At 36.0% G+C, this 22,150-nt stretch overlaps 1 protein-coding gene across 2 annotated transcripts in view; it reads left to right on the top strand.

Moving 5' to 3' along the window:
• Positions 1-22,150, top strand: part of RTTN (rotatin) — a 142,786-nt gene that overhangs the window by 108,220 nt on the left and 12,416 nt on the right. For both annotated transcript variants that reach the window (XM_041739584.1, XM_041739583.1), the window contains 7 exons: positions 2,045-2,198; positions 4,827-4,964; positions 7,363-7,580; positions 14,914-15,019; positions 15,978-16,075; positions 17,674-17,751; positions 21,436-21,562. In XM_041739584.1, the coding sequence (XP_041595518.1) occupies positions 2,045-2,198; positions 4,827-4,964; positions 7,363-7,580; positions 14,914-15,019; positions 15,978-16,075; positions 17,674-17,751; positions 21,436-21,562 (919 nt within the window). The remainder of the gene's footprint in view (positions 1-2,044; positions 2,199-4,826; positions 4,965-7,362; positions 7,581-14,913; positions 15,020-15,977; positions 16,076-17,673; positions 17,752-21,435; positions 21,563-22,150) is intronic.

Raw genomic sequence — 22,150 nt, 5'->3', positions numbered from 1 at the left:
AAATTTATTTTTGTTCCTTTACAGATACTACTTTTAAATTCTTGCTTATAGCTAGTGTCTGTATATAAAGTATGCTTCACAATTCCTTATTATTGCTAATAGGAATGTTGCCTCAAACCAGATTTTTAAGAAGGGCTACAAGATTTATGTAGTATGATAATTAAAGGTGGGCAAAACTAATAGCTCTTGCTTTGTAGTGCTGTCTTTGAGGTTTCTGAATAGGGTAGATACCCTTTTTTAAGGTTATGCAACACAGTATGCATTACCTTCAAAACACTTGTCACAGTGTAGTATTTTTACTTTTGAGTGCATTTATTTGCATTCACTGTCTATCCATCCAACAAATTTTCATTGAGGGCCTACCATGTACCAGGATCTTAGCTATGCAAATAAATATTCTTCCCCTCAAGTTGGGAGAGCAGTTCATGAGGAAATCCACATATAGCTGCTGATGATAGATATCTGAGAAGAAAAACTAAAACAGGAGACCGGGAATGATGTCAGAGCTGCAAGCATAGGGCTCTTCCACGTTGGGTGGTCAGGGAGGTTCTTTCAGATAGGGACATGTAAACTGAAGTATGTCCTGTGAGATGCAGGACCCTTGAGATTGGGTTATGTGTGCTCTATCCAAGAAATATCAAGGAGGCCAGAGTGGCTAGAGTGAATCTGTGAGGGGGAGATGAGGTTGGAGGCTACAGTGAGCTCTGTGAAGGCAATGCTTTGCCCGTTCTTCTGTATCAGCTGTATTCTGAATGCTGAGCACAGTGCCTGTCCTGTGAAAGGTACTCATTCAGTGCTTGTGGAATGAATGAATAACAACAATAGCAAACATTTACGGGGTGCTTGTTTGTCTAATTTATGTACAAACTCATATGAATTCTCCCAATATTCACATGAAGTATCCTTAGTAGCTTCATTTTAAAAGTAAATGACTGGAAATGTCCAAGGTTGCTCACATGGAAAGGAGTAGAGCTAAGATTCCAGTGCACGTGGGTTGGTTCCAGAGCTCACACTTTTACCCACTTCCTCACCTGGCCTTGTGTAGGCTAACTGCTTCTTGGCTGTTTGTCCTCACACAAGATTATTCATTCATTCCAGAAAAGTTCTGGAACCTCTTCTCTGCCAGATTGTGCTCTAGATGCCAACTGACAGATGCATGAACAAAGCAAACACACACGCCTGCCCACATGAGTTCTGTCTTTGGTGCAGAAGACAGACAGCAGTAAATAAAATGTGAAGTATTTTATCAGCTGGTGACAAATAGAATGGGAAAAAGAGGGTGCATGAAAGGGTGTGTGGTAGGGGAAAGAGTGTGCTTTGTTTTGGCAGGGTGGTCAGAAAGAGGCCTCAGAAGGGTAAGATGTGACCTGAGAGTGGAGGTGCTGAGGAAGCGGCGAGTGTGACTAGGTGGAGTGTGGGCTTGCGAGAGGCTCCAGTGACTCTGTGGTTCTTTCTCTGATGCTTCTTGTTAGCTCTCACCTTCCATGCCTTATCTGTTTATGGTAACACTTCCTACGTCAGAGTCAGACTTGCTGTAACTGCAATCAATGGTATAGTGTACAAAGGCATCAAAAAAGACTTCATAGCAATAAGGAAATTGAATGTTACAAACTTGCATTTTTACCTGAAAGATGTGTTGAAGATATTTTGTAATCTCTCTTTCTTTATAAAATTATAGGATAAATGGCTTTGGAATCCCCCTTTCTACCTCTTTCAGAATATTGATTCCACAGCTTAGCTACTTAAAAACTTGCTTTCTTTCTCCAAATGGAATTTGAAATTTGACTTTGAAAATACTGCTTCATTTGGCATTACTATACTTGACAGTGTTATTGTGGTCATTAATGGCATATTTATAATATGAGGAAAATAATGCTTTGTGTGCTCCATATTCATTTTAGATCTTTAAAAATTATGATTTTATTTTTATTAACTTACGTTACAAAGAAAGTGGCTTATAATGGCTTATAATGTATAGAAATATCACTGAGCTAGACTTTTCATATGATATGTCTTGTTTTCCTTTATCTCCTTTTTCAAATAGGTGTCCTTTCTCCTAGAATACCTGTCCTCTTTGTCTAGGCTTCTGCAGTCATGTTTACTGGTAGATCCTGACCTTGTGATTGAGGATGAGCTTCTGAAACCTCTGATCACAAATATCATTGGGGTCCTCACCATATGCACCAAAGATGTGTTAGGTAAGCTTTATTTTTTAAGTTTAGGATGGAAGCAAATAATATTGAGGAAAAAAAGTCTTACTCTGCACCAGATACTCCAAGTTTAAATTTTGTGTCATGCTTTACCAATGTTTTGAAGGCTTTTATAATGTGTTTAATACTTTGGATGTTTTAAGTGGTTCCAGGAGACCATTCGAGGCAAATACGTAGTATAATGGAGGAGTATCCCCTGTGCTGTCAGTTTAAATGAAGGCAAAGTTCTGTATGTAGTATTAGCAAAATGCAGTGAATTTAGGTAGTAATTATTCTTATAAGCTATGGGTACAGCCAGATGACCTACTACTAACTTATTTGCAATAACAAGTATAAGTAAGTGTAGCAATTAATACCAGAAATTTTGGGAAGGTCCTAAATTATTGAAAAAAATACTCTGATAAAAAGTTGAACATAGTACTTCGTAGAAGAGAAAAGTGAAACAATATAGGATCTTAAACAGAATTAAAATATGATAATTAAAAAAGATTTTATAATGCAGTAATTGATAATTTGACTATTGCTAGGTGACTTTTTGCCTATTCATTCTTAGTTTTTTGAATTTCATGGATTTGCCTGGTTTCAGGTAAGTGAAATGTTTTATGATGCCAGCAAATCTAGTTCACAATGTCTCATTCATGTTCAAATATCCTGGTGCTAGAAGAATACTAATTCCTTACTAAGAAAGTTTACAAGTGATAGTGATATCCTAACTAAGCAAATCGGGATAGACCATTCATTCTCTGTGAGGCCGATATCACCCCGTGGGGGGAAAGTCTTAGCTAAACCAATTTGTGGCCCTTTAGAGCTCAGTTCAACACAATAAAATCTTATTCCTTAGTATTTAATTTCTTGTATTGGGTTGTCTTGGCTGTCACTTGGGAGGCCTTGATATTGAGCTCATCAAAGATAAACAGGAAATAAACAATATCATTGCTAAAAACTGTAGTGCATGGTTTTGACTGGAGGACTTTTGATTCAACACTCAATCCCAAAGTCATTTGACAAGAGGTAGCCAAGTCATATGGCGAGATGTCCCAAAGTCATATCATGTCTTGGTTGTCATTGGCTGCCTTGTGGATTTTTTTTTTTTTTATTGATTCTCTTGTTTTTGTGTGTGACTTAGGCTTTGAGAATTAAATAAAAATAATATATGTTTTATTTTTACGTAGGTTATTTGTCCCATTATGTCAAGTCCTGAAAATAAAAAATGTCCCTGTTATCTGAATGTATATCCATCGGCTAGTTAAGTTAGAAATAATTTTCTCATTCTAACAAACGGTAAAAGTTGAGTAAAAAATTTTTAAGAAATGAATTTTTAAATTTTTTCTGGAAAAATAATAGTGAATAGTATAAAATACTGATTATCTTTCTAGTATATATATTTATATGATTTGCTAATTCTCATACATAACTTGATACATTTTATATGAGTAAGTAAATTACATTGAAAGTTATTGAGCAAAAGTAGTTATAAAGTTAAATTTTCTTTTTTAAATTTTTATTTATTTATGATAGTCACACAGAGAGAGAGAGAGAGAGAGGCAGAGACATAGGCAGAGGGAGAAGCAGGCTCCATGCACTGGGAGCCTGATGTGGGATTCGATCCCGGGTCTCCAGGATCGCGCCCTGGGCCAAAGGCAGGCGCCAAACCACTGCACCACCCAGGGATCCCAATTGTGTTTTAATTTTAGCTTTCAACTTAAAATTTTATTTGGTTATATTGAATAAAATCAGTAAGCTTTATTCTTAATTCTTTATATGTAAAATACATACAGATATACTGATAGTACATAAACAAGATATACAGGATCTATGGAATTAAAGTTTCATAGGGTTGAGGAGGAGGAAACATTATATCTGAAAAGACTCCTTACAGAGCTGATAATGACAAAAACGTTGAGGCACATACCAAGGATTGCTTTAATCCAAACTTCCTGGAATATGCCATTTCCAAAAGAACTCTGAGATGGAAATCCTTAGTTTGCTTGGTAATGGAGTTTAGCAAAAGCTGCCAGATACTACTGGTGGCATGATCAGAGAAGACAGTCATCAGATTGCTACTGCTCTCCAGCCTCCATTTGCCGAGTAGAGAGAAGGGAAAGGTTGTCCTTACAATAGAAGGTTAATTGCTACATTCTCAGCTATAGGCAAAGCTGCAGAATCTTAATTCGTGTCATATTTTCTTAGAGGGGCACATTTCTTGGTTGTTCAAAGAAATTCTCCTTTCTTTTCTGTCATGACCTTGGCACATTGTACTTCTTAACTTTTATGAAAATAGCACAAACAATGCCATGCTTTTACAGTATACACAATATATGTTTCCTAAGTTATGGCTTAATATTCAGTTTGCCGCCATACCTTCTGATTTGTTGTTGAATATGCATTAATAAGAGGAGGATATGTGAGTGTGTATTTGTCTCTATGTAGGGGGGTAGATGAAAGAGCTCTTTAAAAAGCAGTGGAAAATTCATTGAAATGAATTTTGGATCATGCTCAATTACGTTTGTCTTCATCTGACAGGTGCATGCTTCTTGTGTGTAATGAAGTATCTTGTGAGCTTTGTATTTTCTATTCTTTGGTTAATAACTTGAAATGTTTTCATTAATTTTATAGATGTAGAGTTGATATCTGCTTTTTATCATACATGGACACATTTATTTAACCTTTTGGCTACGCTCCTGAGGAAAGCTGCTACTGCCTCTCTCTCTTCTATTATGATGGGTCTGGCCAAGCACTGGGCAACAGTGATTGGTAAGAAGATACTTGCACTAGGCTGGGGGTCTTTCTGCTGATAAAAGTTAAGATAATCATTGTTTACAATTTTTATATATGTATTGTTTTTCTAAAATTAAGTAATTATGGCATGGCATTTGAAATAGAAACCAGGGATTTACTTTGAGAAATTTGCAGTGCTCTTGAGGAGCCTCAAAAATACATTTTTAAAAAATTGAAACCCAGTTCAAAAAATTGTAAAAACAAGTTAAGAAAGTCCTGTGGAATTTATGAAGAGACATGTGATATGACATGATTATAAAACAATGAGATAGATTTTCATGTGTTGGCATAGAAGCCAGTCTCTTTCCTGACATATATGCACTATAAGTGGGTAAATCTGCAACTAAAATTCTGTATATGTGATAACATGGAAACTTAGAGTAGAAATAGTGTGTCGAGACATAAGGATTTTCTTATAGTACAGAAATGCTAAAGCCATAAACATTATTTTTAAGAATGACTATTGTCTAATTTTTCATAAAGTCTCCTTTAAATTATAGCATAGCAAGAAGACCTTTTTTCAACATAAATGCTTATAAAATGTTACTTTTTAAAAATAACTAGCTTAAATGTATTAAAAATAGAGTTCTTTTAAGTTTCCCAGTTACCACTAATGTAGCTGGCTTGTTTTTTTCATATTTTACTATAAATTTAGATGGTTGATACATCCACAACCAGAGTGGTAGTGTTGAAGTGAGTTTTATAGGGAAATACATGTTCAATAAGAAGTGGAATTGTTAATTCTGAGTTTACCCTAAGAAGATAGCACCATTTAGAAATCATTATTTTGTTAAAAGATAGTAAAACTGAAAGAGATTGACTGTATAATTGAGATTTTTTTTTACATCCATGGGTGGGATATTTAGTTTACCACCCAAATCACTACTAACATAAAGCAAGGTACTACTCATGTGGGCCATCCAAGCCAAGTGGTCAAATCTGGCCCACTGCTCGTTTTGGTAACTAGGATTGTATTGATGATCGTATTGGAACACGGCCACCCTTACTCATTTACATGTTCCCTAGGGTTGCTTTCCTGCTGCAATGGTAGAGTCGAATACTGTGACAAAGGCCGATGACCCAGAAAGTGTAGAATATTCATTTCCTCTCTGACCTTCTGCAGAAAAAGTTTGCTGGTCCCTGCTTTATGCCTGTTTACCTGACACTTTTCCTAGTGATAAAATAAGGACATAGTAAATTCACAATCTTTCTACAAAACATGCACACAGTTTATATAATATATGGTGCTAATCAGAAATAAGTTACTGCATAAACAGCTAGCTTTGATCATAGTAACGTTTATGAAAACATAACTAATAAAAATGATCATTGCTATTTCTTGTCATGGAGTTGCTTTTGTTTGTTTTTAGTTTTCAACCCATGTGTTCATACATATTTGAAACATCTTATCACTTTGTAACTTATGTTATCTCAGTCTTTTTCTCAGACTTGAGTAATATTTAGACATCATTTAAATGAACATGATTTTCATGAAACACCACTCTCACTAAATTATTTCTCTTGTGTTACTTAAGAAAATAAGAATTTCTTTTAGCCTAAATCTAGGTAGAAATTCTTAGGGTTATAACTCTTATGCAAGTAAAAATTCTAAATAATATAAAAGTAAAATATAACAATTATAAACCAGTGCTACTCAATAAAATTAATATAATGCATCAAATGTTCCTTTGGTCAAATCAGTGCTCACAACAGGAAATTAATAATGACTGATTTCAGTGTAGTTTCTTTTGAATTGGCTTGCCTATTCTTTCTAATCTGTGTTATGTTTGCAAATTTGTGCAAAACCACTCTTGTTCTCTATTCTGAACTACTGTGAAACATTTGTTTCTGCACCATGCCAACACTGCATACTGACTCGTGCAAGTACCATTTAGCATCAACTTGTCTGAAAACAGAAACACAGTTATACATGGGTGATCTAGATAGTTCAGAATACAGTTACATGAAATTTTTTTTAGATTAGCACTGAAATAAAAAATGAAAAGTTAAAAACTCCAGGGGCTTTGTGGATCCCAATGGGACCCCAGAGGGGTCAGTACTCATCTATATATAATCATTTTATTTGGGGTCTTAGCAAATATAGTGTGTATGTGCATTTGTACACACACATACACTTTCATACAAAAAAGAACCTGTATAAAAAGAATGAAATGAAAATTAAATCTATTAAAATAGATTCCTTGATACTGTTTAAATTACCTTTAAACACCAGAGTTTCTCATGATACTTGTAAGTATTGATAGCTTTACTTCATTAGAAATAAAAAGGCTATTAACTTACTCAAATAGATCTGTTCACTTTTTTAATTTTGAAGAAGTTTTCAAACATTTACATAGCAATTATTCTCTCTTAGATATGTTGTGCACATGTGTGAGTTTGTCTACCACATGCCCTACCTTATCTACTGCCAGCCTGCAGTTCCTTTCTATTCTCTTGACTGAAGAAGCAAAAAGGCATCTCCAGGATAAGAATAAAACAAATTCATGCCACATTCCATCCATGGCTTCACTTCTTGATAAAACTCAAGAAAATCAGAAATCTCTAGAACGACTTAATGAAGTAATTCTTCAGGTATGTGATTTCTTGACCTTTCAGAAACTTTGTTTAGTTTTAAATAAATCAGTCTTGGTCTTATAAAAATTTTTTTCAATCATTTGAATTAAAAAGTAATTAATGTTCATTATGGTCATTTAAATGGAACAAAAGCATATAAACTTAAGGTAATCATCTCCTCTCCAGTGCTGACCCTCTGATGTTAGCTAGTTTCTTTATGAATATGATATAAAAATTCAAAATGAAATATTAGAGAAATAAATCCAACAGCTTACTGAAATAGTGTGCTATGTCATGACCAAAGTTGTTATATTTCAGGAATGCAGGTATAATTCATAATGTCCTCCCATTTTAAAGACATGTTTCCGTCTCTGAAAATATATTCATCTAAATGATATTTCATTTATATACATTAATTACATATATTTCAGGTGGTTTGTCTATAGAGGTGGGTGGACTTAGTTGGTACATTTGTGAGAAAATACCCCCTTTCTAAGCCACACTGCCTTAAAACTTACCTTGTAAACTTACTTTTTGCAGTCCTAAAATATGAACCAAGAATTTTGTTCGTTGAAAAATATTCTGAAATCACTAAATATGATTTTATATATAGATTAACAAAAAAAAACCTTGAAGTGCTTCCTAAGTTATATAGTTATTTTTATATAAATAGGAAATTTGCTAGAGTTTTCTAATCATGGTTCTGTGATTTTTCACAACCTTCTCTTGCTAAAAAGTGGAAAAGAAGTAGACTTGTGCCTTGACAGATTTGCTTCCATTCTCCAGTCAGCCAGCCACATTTTATAAAGACAGGTTTTTTCAGTCTTCCAATTTGTTGCTGTCTCTTTGCTGCTTAGAATTTGGGGATTTTTGCCCCTTTCTGCCTAGGGGAGTTATGATCTTGCTGGCATGAGCACTTGGCATTGTGTGCAGTGCCTCTAATTATGTTGGAATGAAGGCGAGGCTAATAGAGGCCAGGGGCGGCTCCTGGTCCAGTGAAGGTGGGGCTCTGAGTTCTTGGGAGACTTTTGTCTCTGTCTCCTTTGTCCAACAGACTACCGTTATTTTCAGAGCACAGATAGGGAGTCTGATAAATGGTCTCCGACATTTTCTCCTGTCTCCAGCAGCATCTTCAGAAGCTGGAACCCTAGGGGGAAAAGGTCCTCACAGCATTGCTGAAAGTCACTTACCTTGAGAGACCATAGCTTCCCTGTAGCTACTGCCTCACTTGCTACACTCAGTTCTTAGCTTAAAACCAAAGCTGGATAGTATGCCAGTTACCTTTTTCCCCATCAGAACACCAGGCTTTATTCGATTAACTGAGGCTCATTTTGCACTTTAAAGAATATTCTAAGAGGAAACTCAAATTCACACCTTTACAGTGATCTTCCCCCAATTCAAAAGCATTATTAATCTGCTAATTTTGGCTTTAGTGGAATACTTTTCGACTAGGGAAGGGGCCTTCTCTCTCCAACATGCTTTCCCCTAAAGGGAATATAAATGATTCCTGGAGTCCCTGCATCCTTTTCTTCTTCTTCTTTCTTCTTTCTTCTTTCTTCTTCCTTCTTTCTTCTTCTTCCTTCTTCCTTCTTCTTTTTCCTTCCTTCCTTCTTCTTCTTTCTTTTTCCTTTCTTCTTCCTTCTTTTTCCTTTCTTCTTTCTTCTTTTTCCTTTCTTCTTCTTCTTCTTCTTTTCTTTTTAAGGTTTTATTTATTTATTCATGAGAGAGAGAGAGAGGCAGAGACACAGGCAGAGGGAGTAGCAGGCTTCATGCAGGGAGCCTGAAGTGGGACTCCATCCCAGGTCTCCAGGGTCACGCCCTGGGCTAAAGGCAGTGCTAAACCGCTGAGCCACCCAGGCTGCCCCTGCATCCTTTTCTTCCCCTCTCCTTTGCCCAGGCCAGGAATGCCCACTAGCTCTGGGAGCCTTGACTCACATGACTGTGGGTCCTCCTGGACCAGGTGAAATTTAAAGACCTCTATCCAGGCCAAATGAAAGCTATTTTATTTCTTAGCTGTTTTCTTTCACTTTATGGTCATGCTGTTTCAAGGAATCATGATTAGGCTTGTGACAAATAAAAATTCATGTTGGTTGATACATCAGATTATAAAATAAACATATATAGGAAAAGTTCTGTGCTGCAAGAGTTTACTAAATTTACCCTGCTCCTTATTTTTCCTTAATATTTTGTAATATTATTCATTATAAAAGTTATAACATATTATCTTTTGCTGTTACCTTCCTGGCCAAAGAAAATGAGGTATTCTAGAGCCACAGGGTATTTCAATGATTTTCCTAATGACTAGCCAATTTTCCTCTCCATTTCCTCCAAATTATAAAAGATACAAAGTATTGTGTGGATATGGCCATTTTAACCAATTATATAGACTGGTTTTCCTAATAATTCATACTCTTCTCATTCACATAAACAGTAGAATATAAGTATATAATATTTGTTAGAAGGGCACAAGCAAGTTCAAGACAAAAATAAATAAATAAATAAATAAATAAATAAATAAAGGAAGGAAGGAAGGAAGTATCCCTGTGACATACTTAGGCCTCACGTGAGATGGGACATTTATTAATGAGCTTTATTAAACTACAAACACTATGTTTTCTTTACTCTTCCCTATATAAAGATGATATGTGAGTTAAAATGTTATTCCAATACATGAAACAGCAATATATAATAATAAATTACATACATTTCTTAATATACATGTGTGTAGGCTGTGCATTGTGCCAGATTTTATACAAAGGAAAGTAAAATATATAGTCTTTAAATGGTCAGAAGAAATAATATACTAAAATTGATGACCTTCAAAGATTTATTTCAATTCTCTGTAAAACCTTACTCAAAAATATTAGACGTGTGGCCTTAATTAAGCATGTCATTTAACCTCTTGTGATTCAGTTCTTAAAATGCAAATGTAAAATGAGAGGATTGTATTAAATTTATATAAGCTAGCTCTAAAACTCTCTATCCTCCTAATAGATTGTTATGTTGTAACTTCAATTAAAATGTCTTGACAGAGAATCTTTTAAGTGGCTGCTTTACCAAACTCTCTCCCATAGTGGGTACATGGTGAAAGTGTGCATTTGGTATTTATATCTTAAATTATGTGCAAGTTTATTTTTTCATAATTCCATTTTGAGGAGGTTTGAGGGTTTGAATATTCTCTTAGAAACTATTCTGTCTTTTGACATATATGTCTTATGATATTTATCTTTTGACCATAACATATTGAACACATTTGACTTAATGGAGATTTTGCCTTCCCTAGTGGGAAAATATATTTCATTTGCAAATACATGTAAGTAATAAGAGTAGTAAAAACTTTCAGTAATAATAAATTTTGCTCATAATTGAGATGTTGATTTAATTTTGCTCTTTATATTTAGTCTGATATTTAAGGATAGTAATGGAAGCAAACAACCTCTTATTTCACATTTTAGGAGATAGGTTTTATACTAGAGATTAGTGAATGGTGAAGTTCAAGAGTAAATCTTTTGGAGAGAAGGCATATCTATTTGAGATACTGCTGTGACAGTGAATGTTCACTGTAATTTAAAAAACTTATTCTTTATGTCAGTGCCTTTTGGAAAGAAAGCAAAGAGTCTTAACCTAGAATACCTAGATCAATTAATGTATAGAAGGGAATAGATCTAAAAAGAGCATAAAATTTAAATAAATTACATTAAGTCCTGATTTTCTTTCTTCCTGTAGTTGATGAAAAAACATGCTGTTCTTTGCTCTATATCCTCTTGATTTATTTTTCCTCTTTCATGTGTCTGCATCACCCAGTAGTAGCTCGTTGTCTGTCATGTCCAACTATCTGACATGGGATCTTAGCCTCTGCCTTCTTGCTCCCAGGCGTCTCACTCTGAGCCATATGCTCCTACTCTGTGCAGATAGATGCTCAAAACAACTTCTCAGCCTGTAATAAGCACTATGTGGAAAATGGTAGAAATCAAATCCTCTACTCTGACCTGTGATTGAAAAGTATGCAGATTTACTAGATGTTAATCCTGTTTATTTCTTTTTTGTTTGTTTTTAGTTTTTGGCTTTCATATCAGTTTTACTATGTATTCATTTTAGAGCGCCAAACAGATTTATAAGTTTTGTACCCAACTAGAAGACTTCTGCCTTTTTCCTTTATTTCCGTCTTAGAGACAACTACTCGTACCTCTTTTAGCTGATAGTTTTATGCTTCCCTTCCATGTCTCTAAATAGCATGCTTGTATTTCTCTATCTTAAACATTGTCTGTTGACTTGCTGCTTTGGAAAATGAGACTTCAGTTCCCTTTCCAGGCTCCACCCACCTACCTGGCCATAGTGGGCTTTCTTCTTGTTCCCTGCTTTCCTGTATCTTCACGGGGACTAGAGATAAGGCATGTATGGTGGTAAGTCTGAAAATACTGCACACAGTTGAACCACAGTTCAACTGAACCACACTTCAGACAGTGTCCCTCTTTCTTTGCCTGCCCAACTTCCTTTTTCCTTAGAGGTTAACTGTTGTATTATTTTTAAATTTGCTGATTTTCTATTATTACTAATAAGTTTCGTGCACTTTGCCAGCAATCAGATATCCTCTCACTGTATTCAAACATGTCAGGACTTAATAAACTTAAGTTTTCTTCTTCTTACATAATGTCTCTTTTCTTTTTTTTTCTACTCTTTATTTTGGTTTCCTTTTTCTGGTTAGAGCTTTTCTCACGTATCTGGTAATCTTGGTTGTCTGCTGCATTTGAAACTGGGAGACCTTAAGTTAGATGGAAAGCCCTGCGCATCTGAGTGGAGCCTGTCCACTACAAGTGGTATGGTGTAAGGGGATTTGGGCACAGCCCTTTGTAGCCTGCCTTCTTGATCTTGTCAAAATCTCTAGAGAAGAATCTTCTCATCTCCTGCCTGGAATGAAAATCCAACTGCCAAGTGTTTTGCCACAAAGTAGGAGGAAGAGAGCTGGGGTCTTAGAAGTCAATTTGCACATGTCACTTAATCCTTCCTGTTTTCAGTGTAATACCCCCACCACAAATATGCCTCATATTTGCCAATTTAGAACCTTTCTAATTTATCCTCTCCAGAGACTAAATTTCCAGGATCTTGCAAGGGGTAGGGGAAGGAAGAATGAGTTGTCTGTGCAGAGATTTGTGGGTGGTGGGGAAAACTTGGTCCTCAAACTGCTTTTCAGAGACTTCAAACAATTCTCCTTTGTTCTCACTTCCAGGGGTACCTGGTGCTAAATTTCCTCAGCTCTTTGCAATTCATTGTATGGATAGGGGTGATATTCTGGGTTCTCAAGCCTGCTAATGCATTTGTTGTTCACCCATGTGCTTTCTAGTTTCCCAGACTTGTCATGTGAATCACTGAGTGAGTGTGTTTGTCTGTCTGTCTTGATGTTTAATCCCATTTCTATCATTTCGGTGAGATTTCATGAGGGAATAAAAGACACATTTGTGTGTACAACTGTTTCCTAGAACTCTGACCTCTTTTTTCTGCCTAATTGCTGCAGAGAATAGATGAGTAATATATTTTAGTGAGATCATTTTGGTTTTTCTCAAAACATTAATACATGCAGTTTCAATAAGGGTATGTATATGAGAGTGGTTTTCTTGTTAGTGGTGAAGATTAAGTTTATAAGCAAATTAGGATGCTCATAATTAACTATAATTATAGACTATGCTCCAAACATATTCATTATCCTAAATAATTTTCTGCCTTTTCCCCCCACCTTCTTCATGGTCACATTAGCATGATCTTTATCAAGCATCCCTGGGCCCAGACATGTAGTATCTAACTCATTGGCTAAATAGGTTACCTGCCTGGTTAGAGGCAGCAGCCCAAGTGAGATATTTAAGGTGAAATCACACTGCCCCTGGTGATGGAGCTGGAAGGGCCCCCAATTCTGCACGCTCCTCCAGTGTTACACTGCCAAGTGTAGGCCAGTCAGGAATAGTGAAGTTGCATCTGTGTATGATATGCTGTGTTTTATGTAAAATTTTATTATTTTGAACTTAATTTTAATGATGATATTATAAAACTGGATCATTGAGAATTACTAGTAGAAGGAAAAATTATAACTATGAATTATATCTAATATTTATAAGTCATATGAGGTGTTTCTAGTTCTTTCACTGGAATTTATGAACCCTTTGAAATTGTAATTAAACTTCATATGCATATACACGTGAGAATCTTATCACAAAAGATTTCACCTGAATGTACTTAAGCCTTTAGAGCTACAGCACCCAGTAAATGAGAAATACAGAGCAGAGAATACACCTTCAAATCATCACAAGGAAGCAAGCACACAAACCCAGGATGTGGGACATTCTGTAGGATGACTGATCTGGTTTATTCAACAACTCAACAACATGAGGGAACAAAATGAAAAACTGTTGGGTGGGTTGAGAGGTGTGAGGGATGGCAAGTGCTCTAGATTTAGGAGATATATAGATACGGCTTTATTAAGTGCTGATTCCAATAAACCAACTGTGAGGAGACATTTTTGAGACAAAAGAGAAAATCTGAATTTGGACTGGATATTAGGTTAATACCAAGATAAATTATTAAATACGTTAAGCATGATAATGGCTTTATGGGCATATATATTAGAATATGACATTATATGATATCTAGTATTGAAATAGTTCAACCAAAAATTTTTTTTTTTTTCAACCAAAAATTTTTAAAAAGAGAATGTTATTCTGTTTCCTTCACTCTTGCACATATTTGAAATTTTTGATTATGAAAATTTTTTTAACTTGTAAATATCAAATGTATAAAAGAAACATACCAAAATGTTAGTATTTTCAAAATTACAAGTGATTTTGTTAAAGTTAAGTAAGTCAACAAAATTAATAAATAATAGTTTTTTGAAAAACATGTAATATGACAGATATATGTTACTGGAGAAATGCAAGCTAGAAAGAACCACATCCCCTGAGAAATGGGTATATTTGGTGGAAGTCAAGGGATGGGGATGTGTCTCAAGAAGAAGATAGAAGGAATTTGATGGCAGTTCTATTCAGTTTTCTGAGGGCCCTTTTTAATAAGTTACGTAGATATATGTACATTCCCTGGTGAATTTGAGTAAGTGCACAGTTTTTGCTTTACATGATGAGCCTTTGAGAATGATTGTTGCCTTTTCCATACTGTAAATTTCTTCTACAGTCCTTTTCACAGAGAGCATTCTCAATCTCAAATCTTAATAATTTATCAAGTTCCAGTGAATTTCATGGAGTAGTTGAAACCTAGCAATACCTTTTAAAAAGACTACATCTTTTATTCACAACGGTTTTGCTCCAGATTAAGTTTTTCTTCAAGGCAGTTTGATATATATTCTTTGCAGTGCTATGAAGGAAAATCCTCCAAAGATGTCCTGAAAAGAGTTGCTGCAAATACACTGATGTCACTTCTGGCTGTCAGTAGAAGAGCACAGAAACAGGCTTTGAAAGGTAACCATGTGACACATCAACTTTTATGGCATATTGTCAGGTCATATATTTTACTGCTTATTAATTTTAATTTTCTTTGGATTCAAAATGTAAAGAACTTATAATCTCAGTGATTAAAAAGTTTTTCTCATACAGAAACATAGTAAATATGCATAACTTTTAAAATAAAAAGATTACATATGTAGATTACTTTTTGAGTAATGATTCTTAATCTAGAGACTATATAAATATTAGGGAAGCTTTTTTTTTTTTTTTTAAAGATTTTACTTATTTATTTGAGAGACAAAGAGGGAGCACATGACTGAGGGGAGGAGAAGAGGTAGAGGGAGAAGCAGATTTCCATGCTGAGCAGGGAGCCCGTCGCAGGGCTGGATCCTAGGACCCTGAGATCATGACCTGAGCCGAAATCAAGAGTAGAATGCTTAACTGACTGAGCCACCCAGGTACGCCTATTAGGAAAACTTTAAAAAGTAACACATCACTCAGTTTCATAATACTTAAATATTTGTAACCACAAGCACATATTGCATACTTGAAAAAAACCACACAGTCTTGATAGTAGTAACAACGATGTTAGATGATCCTATATTTTCACATAAATTTCCCTTCCAGAATGTTGTGTCTTCTTGTCTGTAACTGGGGGAACACAGGTCTAAGAGTTAAAGAGAATAACATCAACATCAAGTCTGGTAATTTCAATTGTGATTTGCTATTAAAGCAAATTATGCATGCCTCAGAACATAAAGTAGATTTGGGGAGTATCATACTAAATTGAAAACATTGAAATTGTTAAACATTTTAGTTCTCTTTTTCTCTGATCTGTTAATCTCCCACTGAAAATAGCAAAATGAAGTTGGTCAGAAATATACACATTATTTTTTGGAGACTTTGTTATATATGGTTTCAACTTATTTGGGAATGGAATATCCTTTTGATTATTTTGGATTTTATCTTTCAGCCGATCTAATAGACAGCTGCATGGAGCAGATGAAGCACATTAATGCCCAGCTGAACCTAGATTCTCTTAGGCCTGGGAAAGCAACCCTAAAGAAACAGGTAACTGTGAATTCCAGATATCTGGATGGATGAAGGAGTGACATGGAGACCATCACTCCAGTTTCCTGTGCTTATACATGACATCATATTTGGTAGAAATGTGTATCTGATTTAGAAGAGAGATATAGTTAGATAAATTAATGGGATTTCTACATTAGCAGCTTTGGGCTTGGGCTTGTGTGTGTATATATGACTTAAGTTTCATTTAAAGATCTTAAAATGAGGTTTACATATCACATGTTTTTGTTACTGTAAATATTTTGGAGTGTGTATATTTCACCAGATAAACTGTTTATACTACAAAAGAAGATATTTTCTCAAAGCAAGCATGGATGCACTAGGAATGAGATATGACTTACTAAGCTTTTCTGTGTGCCAAGGAACTGTTCTAAGTATGTCATATTTGTTATCTCATGAACATGCAGGCCAACACAGTCATACAGCTAGGAACTGATAAAGCCAGTAGTTGCTCTGTATCTGGGTGGTTGTAGAGCTGGTGTTCCTAATCTCTGTTTATTCCTTCTATGACTTTTGAATGTCTCTTTCTAGCATTGAGTTTACTGGACTCATGTTCAAAATGCATGCTTATTTAAGCTCAAGATAACACCATTTTTTAAAAATTTTTATTTATTTATGATAGTCACACAGAGAGAGAGAGAGGCAGAGACACAGGCAGAGGGAGAAGTGGGCTCCATACACTGGGAGCCCGACGTGGGATTCGATCCGGGGTCGCCAGGATCGCGCCCTGGGCCAAAGGCAGGCGCCAAACCGCTGCGCCACCCAGGGATCCTGATAACACCATTTTTATATAGTACTGATGATAATAATAATTGTTTAAAAAAATAGTCTGCCATACAGGCTTATTGAGAAGATGAATGCATATGTATATAAACTTATACGTAAATATGTATATAGCTAAGGTCATTATAGCAGTGACCTATGTAATAACTTTTGTTGTGTTTTATAAGAAACCAAGAAAATGTCTTATTTAATAATTTTCTTGATGCAGGGGGTTACATGTTTGTTAGTTTCTTTTCTTCTTTTCCTTTTCTTCTCTAGGCAAAGGTTCTTTACTTCATCATTGAGAAAGTCAGCCAACACCTGATATGATTGAAAACCAGTCAGTACCTGCTTCACTTTATTGAGATGAAACATGGAGCCTATTATATATCTCAGTTCCTCCATGCTTGATAGAACAGAAATAGCTTTTTCGTAGCGGATGTGCTTCTTGAGATATGGTCATCTTTTAGAGATCATTAGCTTGTCAGTCCCCTCAGAGTTATGGTGGTCAGGTGCCACGAGAGCATACCTGCATTGTAATGTGACTCAAAGGAGAAGGAATTACTTTATATAAAAAGTTGAATATGGGCAGCCCTGGTGGCTCAGCAGTTTAGCGCTGCCTTCGCCCCAGGATGTGGTCCTGGAGACCCAGGATCAAGTCCCGCGTCGGGCCCCCTGTGTGGAGCCTGCTTCTCTCTCTGCCTGTGTCTCTGCCTCTCTCATTGTGTGTCTCTCATGAATAAATAAAATCTTTTTTTTAAAAAAAAGTTGAATATGCCATTGTGTTCAGATTTTTAAACTGCTTTTTGTTTAAACAGGAGGACGGTTTTATTAAAGAGTTAAGCATTGCCATGCAGCTTCTAAGAAACTGTCTTTATCAAAATGAAGAGTGTAAAGTAAGTAAAACGATGCTTCAAAATTTTGATAGCAGTGCTGGCATTAAACTAATTTTTAGGGGATCCCTGGATGGCTCAGCGGTTTGGCAACCTTTGACCCAGGGCATGATCCTGGAGTCGCTGGATCAAGTCCCACATCGGGCTCTCTGCATGGAGCCTGCTTCTCCCTCTGCCTGTGTCTCTGCCTCTCTCTCTGTGTCTCTCATGAATAAATAAATGAAATCTTTAAAAAAAAAAAAAAAGTAATTTTTATATGAGATAATATAAAAGGAGGAAGCATGAAAAACTCTTCAGATTTTTTTGATGCATAGCTGATTGGTCTGTAAAGTCATTGTTAATTCATAGAAATGGATGCATCTTGTTATTCTTTAACATTGATGGCATTTCTTGTTTATATCAGCATTTTAACTTTATCCCTGAAACTTCAGGCAGCTAAAGCAAACTTGAGCTTCTTTCTCTATGGTTACACATTTTAGTTGTGTTTTTTACTAAGTTGGAGTTAAGTGGTTATGTACATCTCATAAAGCAGAGTTCTTTCAAAGTCCGTTGTCAAGCAGCTGTCTAGGAAATAAGTGGCGGTATCTGTATCCATAAGGAAAAAAGAGTGTCTCCTGTTTGGGTAGAAAATGCTTACTGCTGTCACTAAGCATGGCCCTGTTCACCTTGGGAGGCTTTTCACCTCTTGCTGTGCCGGCTCATTCTGCCCCTTGACTCAGCCCCTTTGCCTGGGAAGTACTGAGGTGTTTTGTTGTGTCTGTGAGCATTGATGCTATCATTCATTCATTCATTTACTTATAATTTTTAAAAAGATTTATTTATTCATTCTGGGAGAGAGGGAGAACGTAGGTACATGAGCAGGGGGAAGGGCATAGGGAAAGAATCTCAAGCAGACTCCCTGCTGAGCAGGGAGCCCGACATAGGGTTCTATCCCAGGACCCTGAGATCATGACCTGAGCCAAAACCAAGAGCTGGCTGTTCAACTGACTCAGCCACCAGGCGCCCCATTGATGCTGTTATTTAAAATACTGTGTTAGTAACCGTTATATAAGATACAGTGTCTTGAGCTCTTTGATTTGCTTTGTCATGGTGATACAACACTTTTGAAGCACCAGCTTTCACACAGAAATACTGTGGAAAATGAATAAGAGAAAGATAAATTATAGGAGCTTCCTTTTTAAAGAAGTTCTTTTTTTTTTTGCTTTTACTTGTGATGAAATTGGAAAAAAACATTTCTAGAAAATGAACATTTTGAACATACTCCTTAGGCTGTGTTAATTTGTTCATGATGTGTTACTAGCAATTTACATTTCAAAACAATTTGATGGGAATTAAATGTTTATCAATTTTACAAAAATTCCCAATGTATGAAGTTTTTACTCAAAATGGAGGTGTCATTTACTAAATTTGTGATCCCTTATGCTACATAGTGTGCTTGTGACTGAATGCAGTTGATATTAATCCATGACACCTTACACTGGGAATACCCTGGAATGCTTTCCAGGTAGGATCTGCTCATAGAGATTTATGAGATGCTAGCTAGTACTGGTTATAAATATAGTGTTCACATTTGTGTCACATTAGCCATCTATGAAAGTGTAATTTCTCACTAAGGCAAAGCATTTCTACATTTCCAAGTTGTTTAATAAGGAATAAATTTGAAGAGTACTTAGATTACTGTTGAGTATAAATGCAGTCCTATGGGGTAAAGATTCTTAATTTCTTTTCCTGTTCCAACTTACCTGTGGAGTATAAGATGCTCCCAGTACTAATCATTGGGTACTCTTATGGTAATTCAGCAAGTCATGCATGCCTCCCTTACACCAGCATACACATGGGACATTAAAGAGTTTCCATACTGGGAAGATGGTGATAGCTGTGAGGTAAATAGAATTGGGCAAGGTTAGAGGTAAGGGATAGGTGGGAGATGATGAGATCCCAGCTGGAGCAGGTGGAGAAGCGAAGGAGGGTAGGGAGATATTGAGGAGAAAAGAGAAATGTAGAATGATTTCCAGGCTCTACTTTAATGCAAGTGCACATGATAGAGCAGAGTGTAGGCATGAGAGAGCGTAATGTTTAGGTTTACACACGTTAATGTGAAGGGTCTTTGGGACATCCAGGGGGGAAGATGGCTGGTAGTCAGTAGATTACAGGGCTCTGGGGTTCTGAGTGGTGATACAGTTTGAGGATATTAGGAATTACCAGTGTAAACTGTTGAAATTCCCCAAAAGGCTGTATATGAAAATATCTGTGGAAACTATAAGAGAAGGCAGATTCTAGCTGGGAAAGGAGTGCCGGAAAGGATTTGAACATATCCCAGGGTCGAGATGGTATGTGGAAATAAAGAAAAAGCAGACCTTTAACAGGTGCCATGGTGGTCTTGCTAGCACCATTTGGACAGAAAATACATTGAAGTGAGTTGAAGATTCAAGAAGAGATGGGATGTGATGGCAGTAAGAGTACTCTTTCTAGAAGATTGGTCATGAAAAACAACATTGATAATTTAGGACATATAGCATTATAAGAAGTTAGTCTGTATGTTTGTTTCTCCTCACATATAAACTGCTTGAACATAAGTAGAAGTGAGCAACTTGGGGATTTGCTGTTAAAGAGACAGGAAGAACAGAACTAATTGATGGATGAAGCTCCCTGAGGAGGGGGTAGGCTGTGTTTCAGAACACAGTTGGACTTCCTGACCTCCAACAAAAGAGGAACACCTATTCCTTTTTCTGGGCAGGAACAATGAATGGATGGAGACACAGATAAACTAGGTGAACAGAACTGCAGAGTAGAGAAAGAGCTTAGACCTACTTGTTTCTGTTTTCTCAGTAATCATAGGGCTCTCTTCCAGGCTTATGGAAAGTGTGATGAATAACATTGGGAGTGATGTCAAAGCTAATGGAGAGGGTTGAACACTAGCAATAACATCTCACTGTCTTCTGCCATTGATGCTGCGTAAAATTGTATAGGATACGTGTATTTATATAAATACCCACGTGTGTGCATATAGGTCTATAAGTTACCTAGTAATTCCTGTTCACTTAAACAATTGCTGCATTTACTGAAAACAGTTAGTATGTATAAATACATAGTCTTTGTAATAAAGACTATGAATTACTTAAGAATTTATTGGTTTAACATATTAACACATTAATTATTCATATGATTAAATTTTACTATATTCAAATTATTTACAAACCGTAATCTACTTCTGATCTGTCCACACTTACCAGACACACACACACACATATACACACAGAGAAGAGAGAAGGTGGAGGGCAAACTTGAAACTGTTCAGTATGTTTACTTAACCAGAAAATCCCATTTCTTAACCATACTGGAGTATTTATAAGAATTTATTCAGTATAGTGAGATATCACTGTCTTGCTTAATTTACATGTTCAGAAGCTGTTTTTGTAGCATTTCTTACCTAAGTTGTATACTGTGGCCATGTGAGTGTTGAAGGGACTTCCTGAGGCTGGCTGGACTCATGGTTCCAGCAGTCCTGGGCAAGGTGCTGAATCTGTCTGCAGAAATTGTAATGCCAGCTTGTACTAATCAGAACAAAGATGAATTCAGTTTCTGTCTCCTTATGTTGGTAATTTGATTTGTTCTTTTTGACTTGATTTTAATTTTATATTTTCATGTATTCAGACTAATACTGTCCATATTTCCTTTTCACAACAGGAAGCAGCTCTTGAATCTCATCTTGTTCCTGTCTTGCACTCTCTCTGGCCTTGGCTTTTGATGGATGATTCATTGATGCAGATTGCTCTGCAGCTACTTTGTGTCTATACTGCAAATTTTCCAAATGGTAAATAGATCCCCAGCACTGCCTTTCAGTAATATCACTAAAATACTAATTTTATATAATGTTGTTTAAAGTGGACTGGAAAAACAAATATATATTTTGAATCATTTCTTCTACTTTGGAGTGTATGTTGGTTAGAGCGAAGCTTTCTCAAAGGTATTATAAGATACTTCAGCATGTGTTTGTTGAGATAGGAAGAATCATTAGATAGCTCAGGGAATAGAGAGGGAGAAACTTGCCTGCTTATATGGCAGTAGGAAAATTTAATAGGAAAATTGAGAGAGTAAAAATTATGATATAAGACCTTAAAAACCATGTAAAGGTTAAAACTTTTATAGATTCTAAAGTAAGAGCTGGCATGATAAAAGGTAGCTCTGGATACAGTCTACCTTTTGATAACTGATGTCATTGGGACACCTCTTTCCATTCCTTTAACAGCGGTTTTATTGAGAAGCCACTAAGGGCCACACATTGTTAGAGGCGAGCAGCTAAGAGTGAGCAAAGGCGAGGGTGGAGGTGATTTGAGAAGAGGAGGTGTGTGAAGTAGCTGTTTGAACTGAGGGAAAGCGTGTCCACCTTGGAGGTAAAATA

Source organism: Vulpes lagopus, chromosome 24 (genome assembly GCF_018345385.1).
Source record: "Vulpes lagopus strain Blue_001 chromosome 24, ASM1834538v1, whole genome shotgun sequence".
In the NCBI taxonomy this organism is placed as follows: Eukaryota; Metazoa; Chordata; class Mammalia; order Carnivora; family Canidae; genus Vulpes; species Vulpes lagopus.
This window is presented reverse-complemented; position numbering and strand designations above follow the sequence as displayed.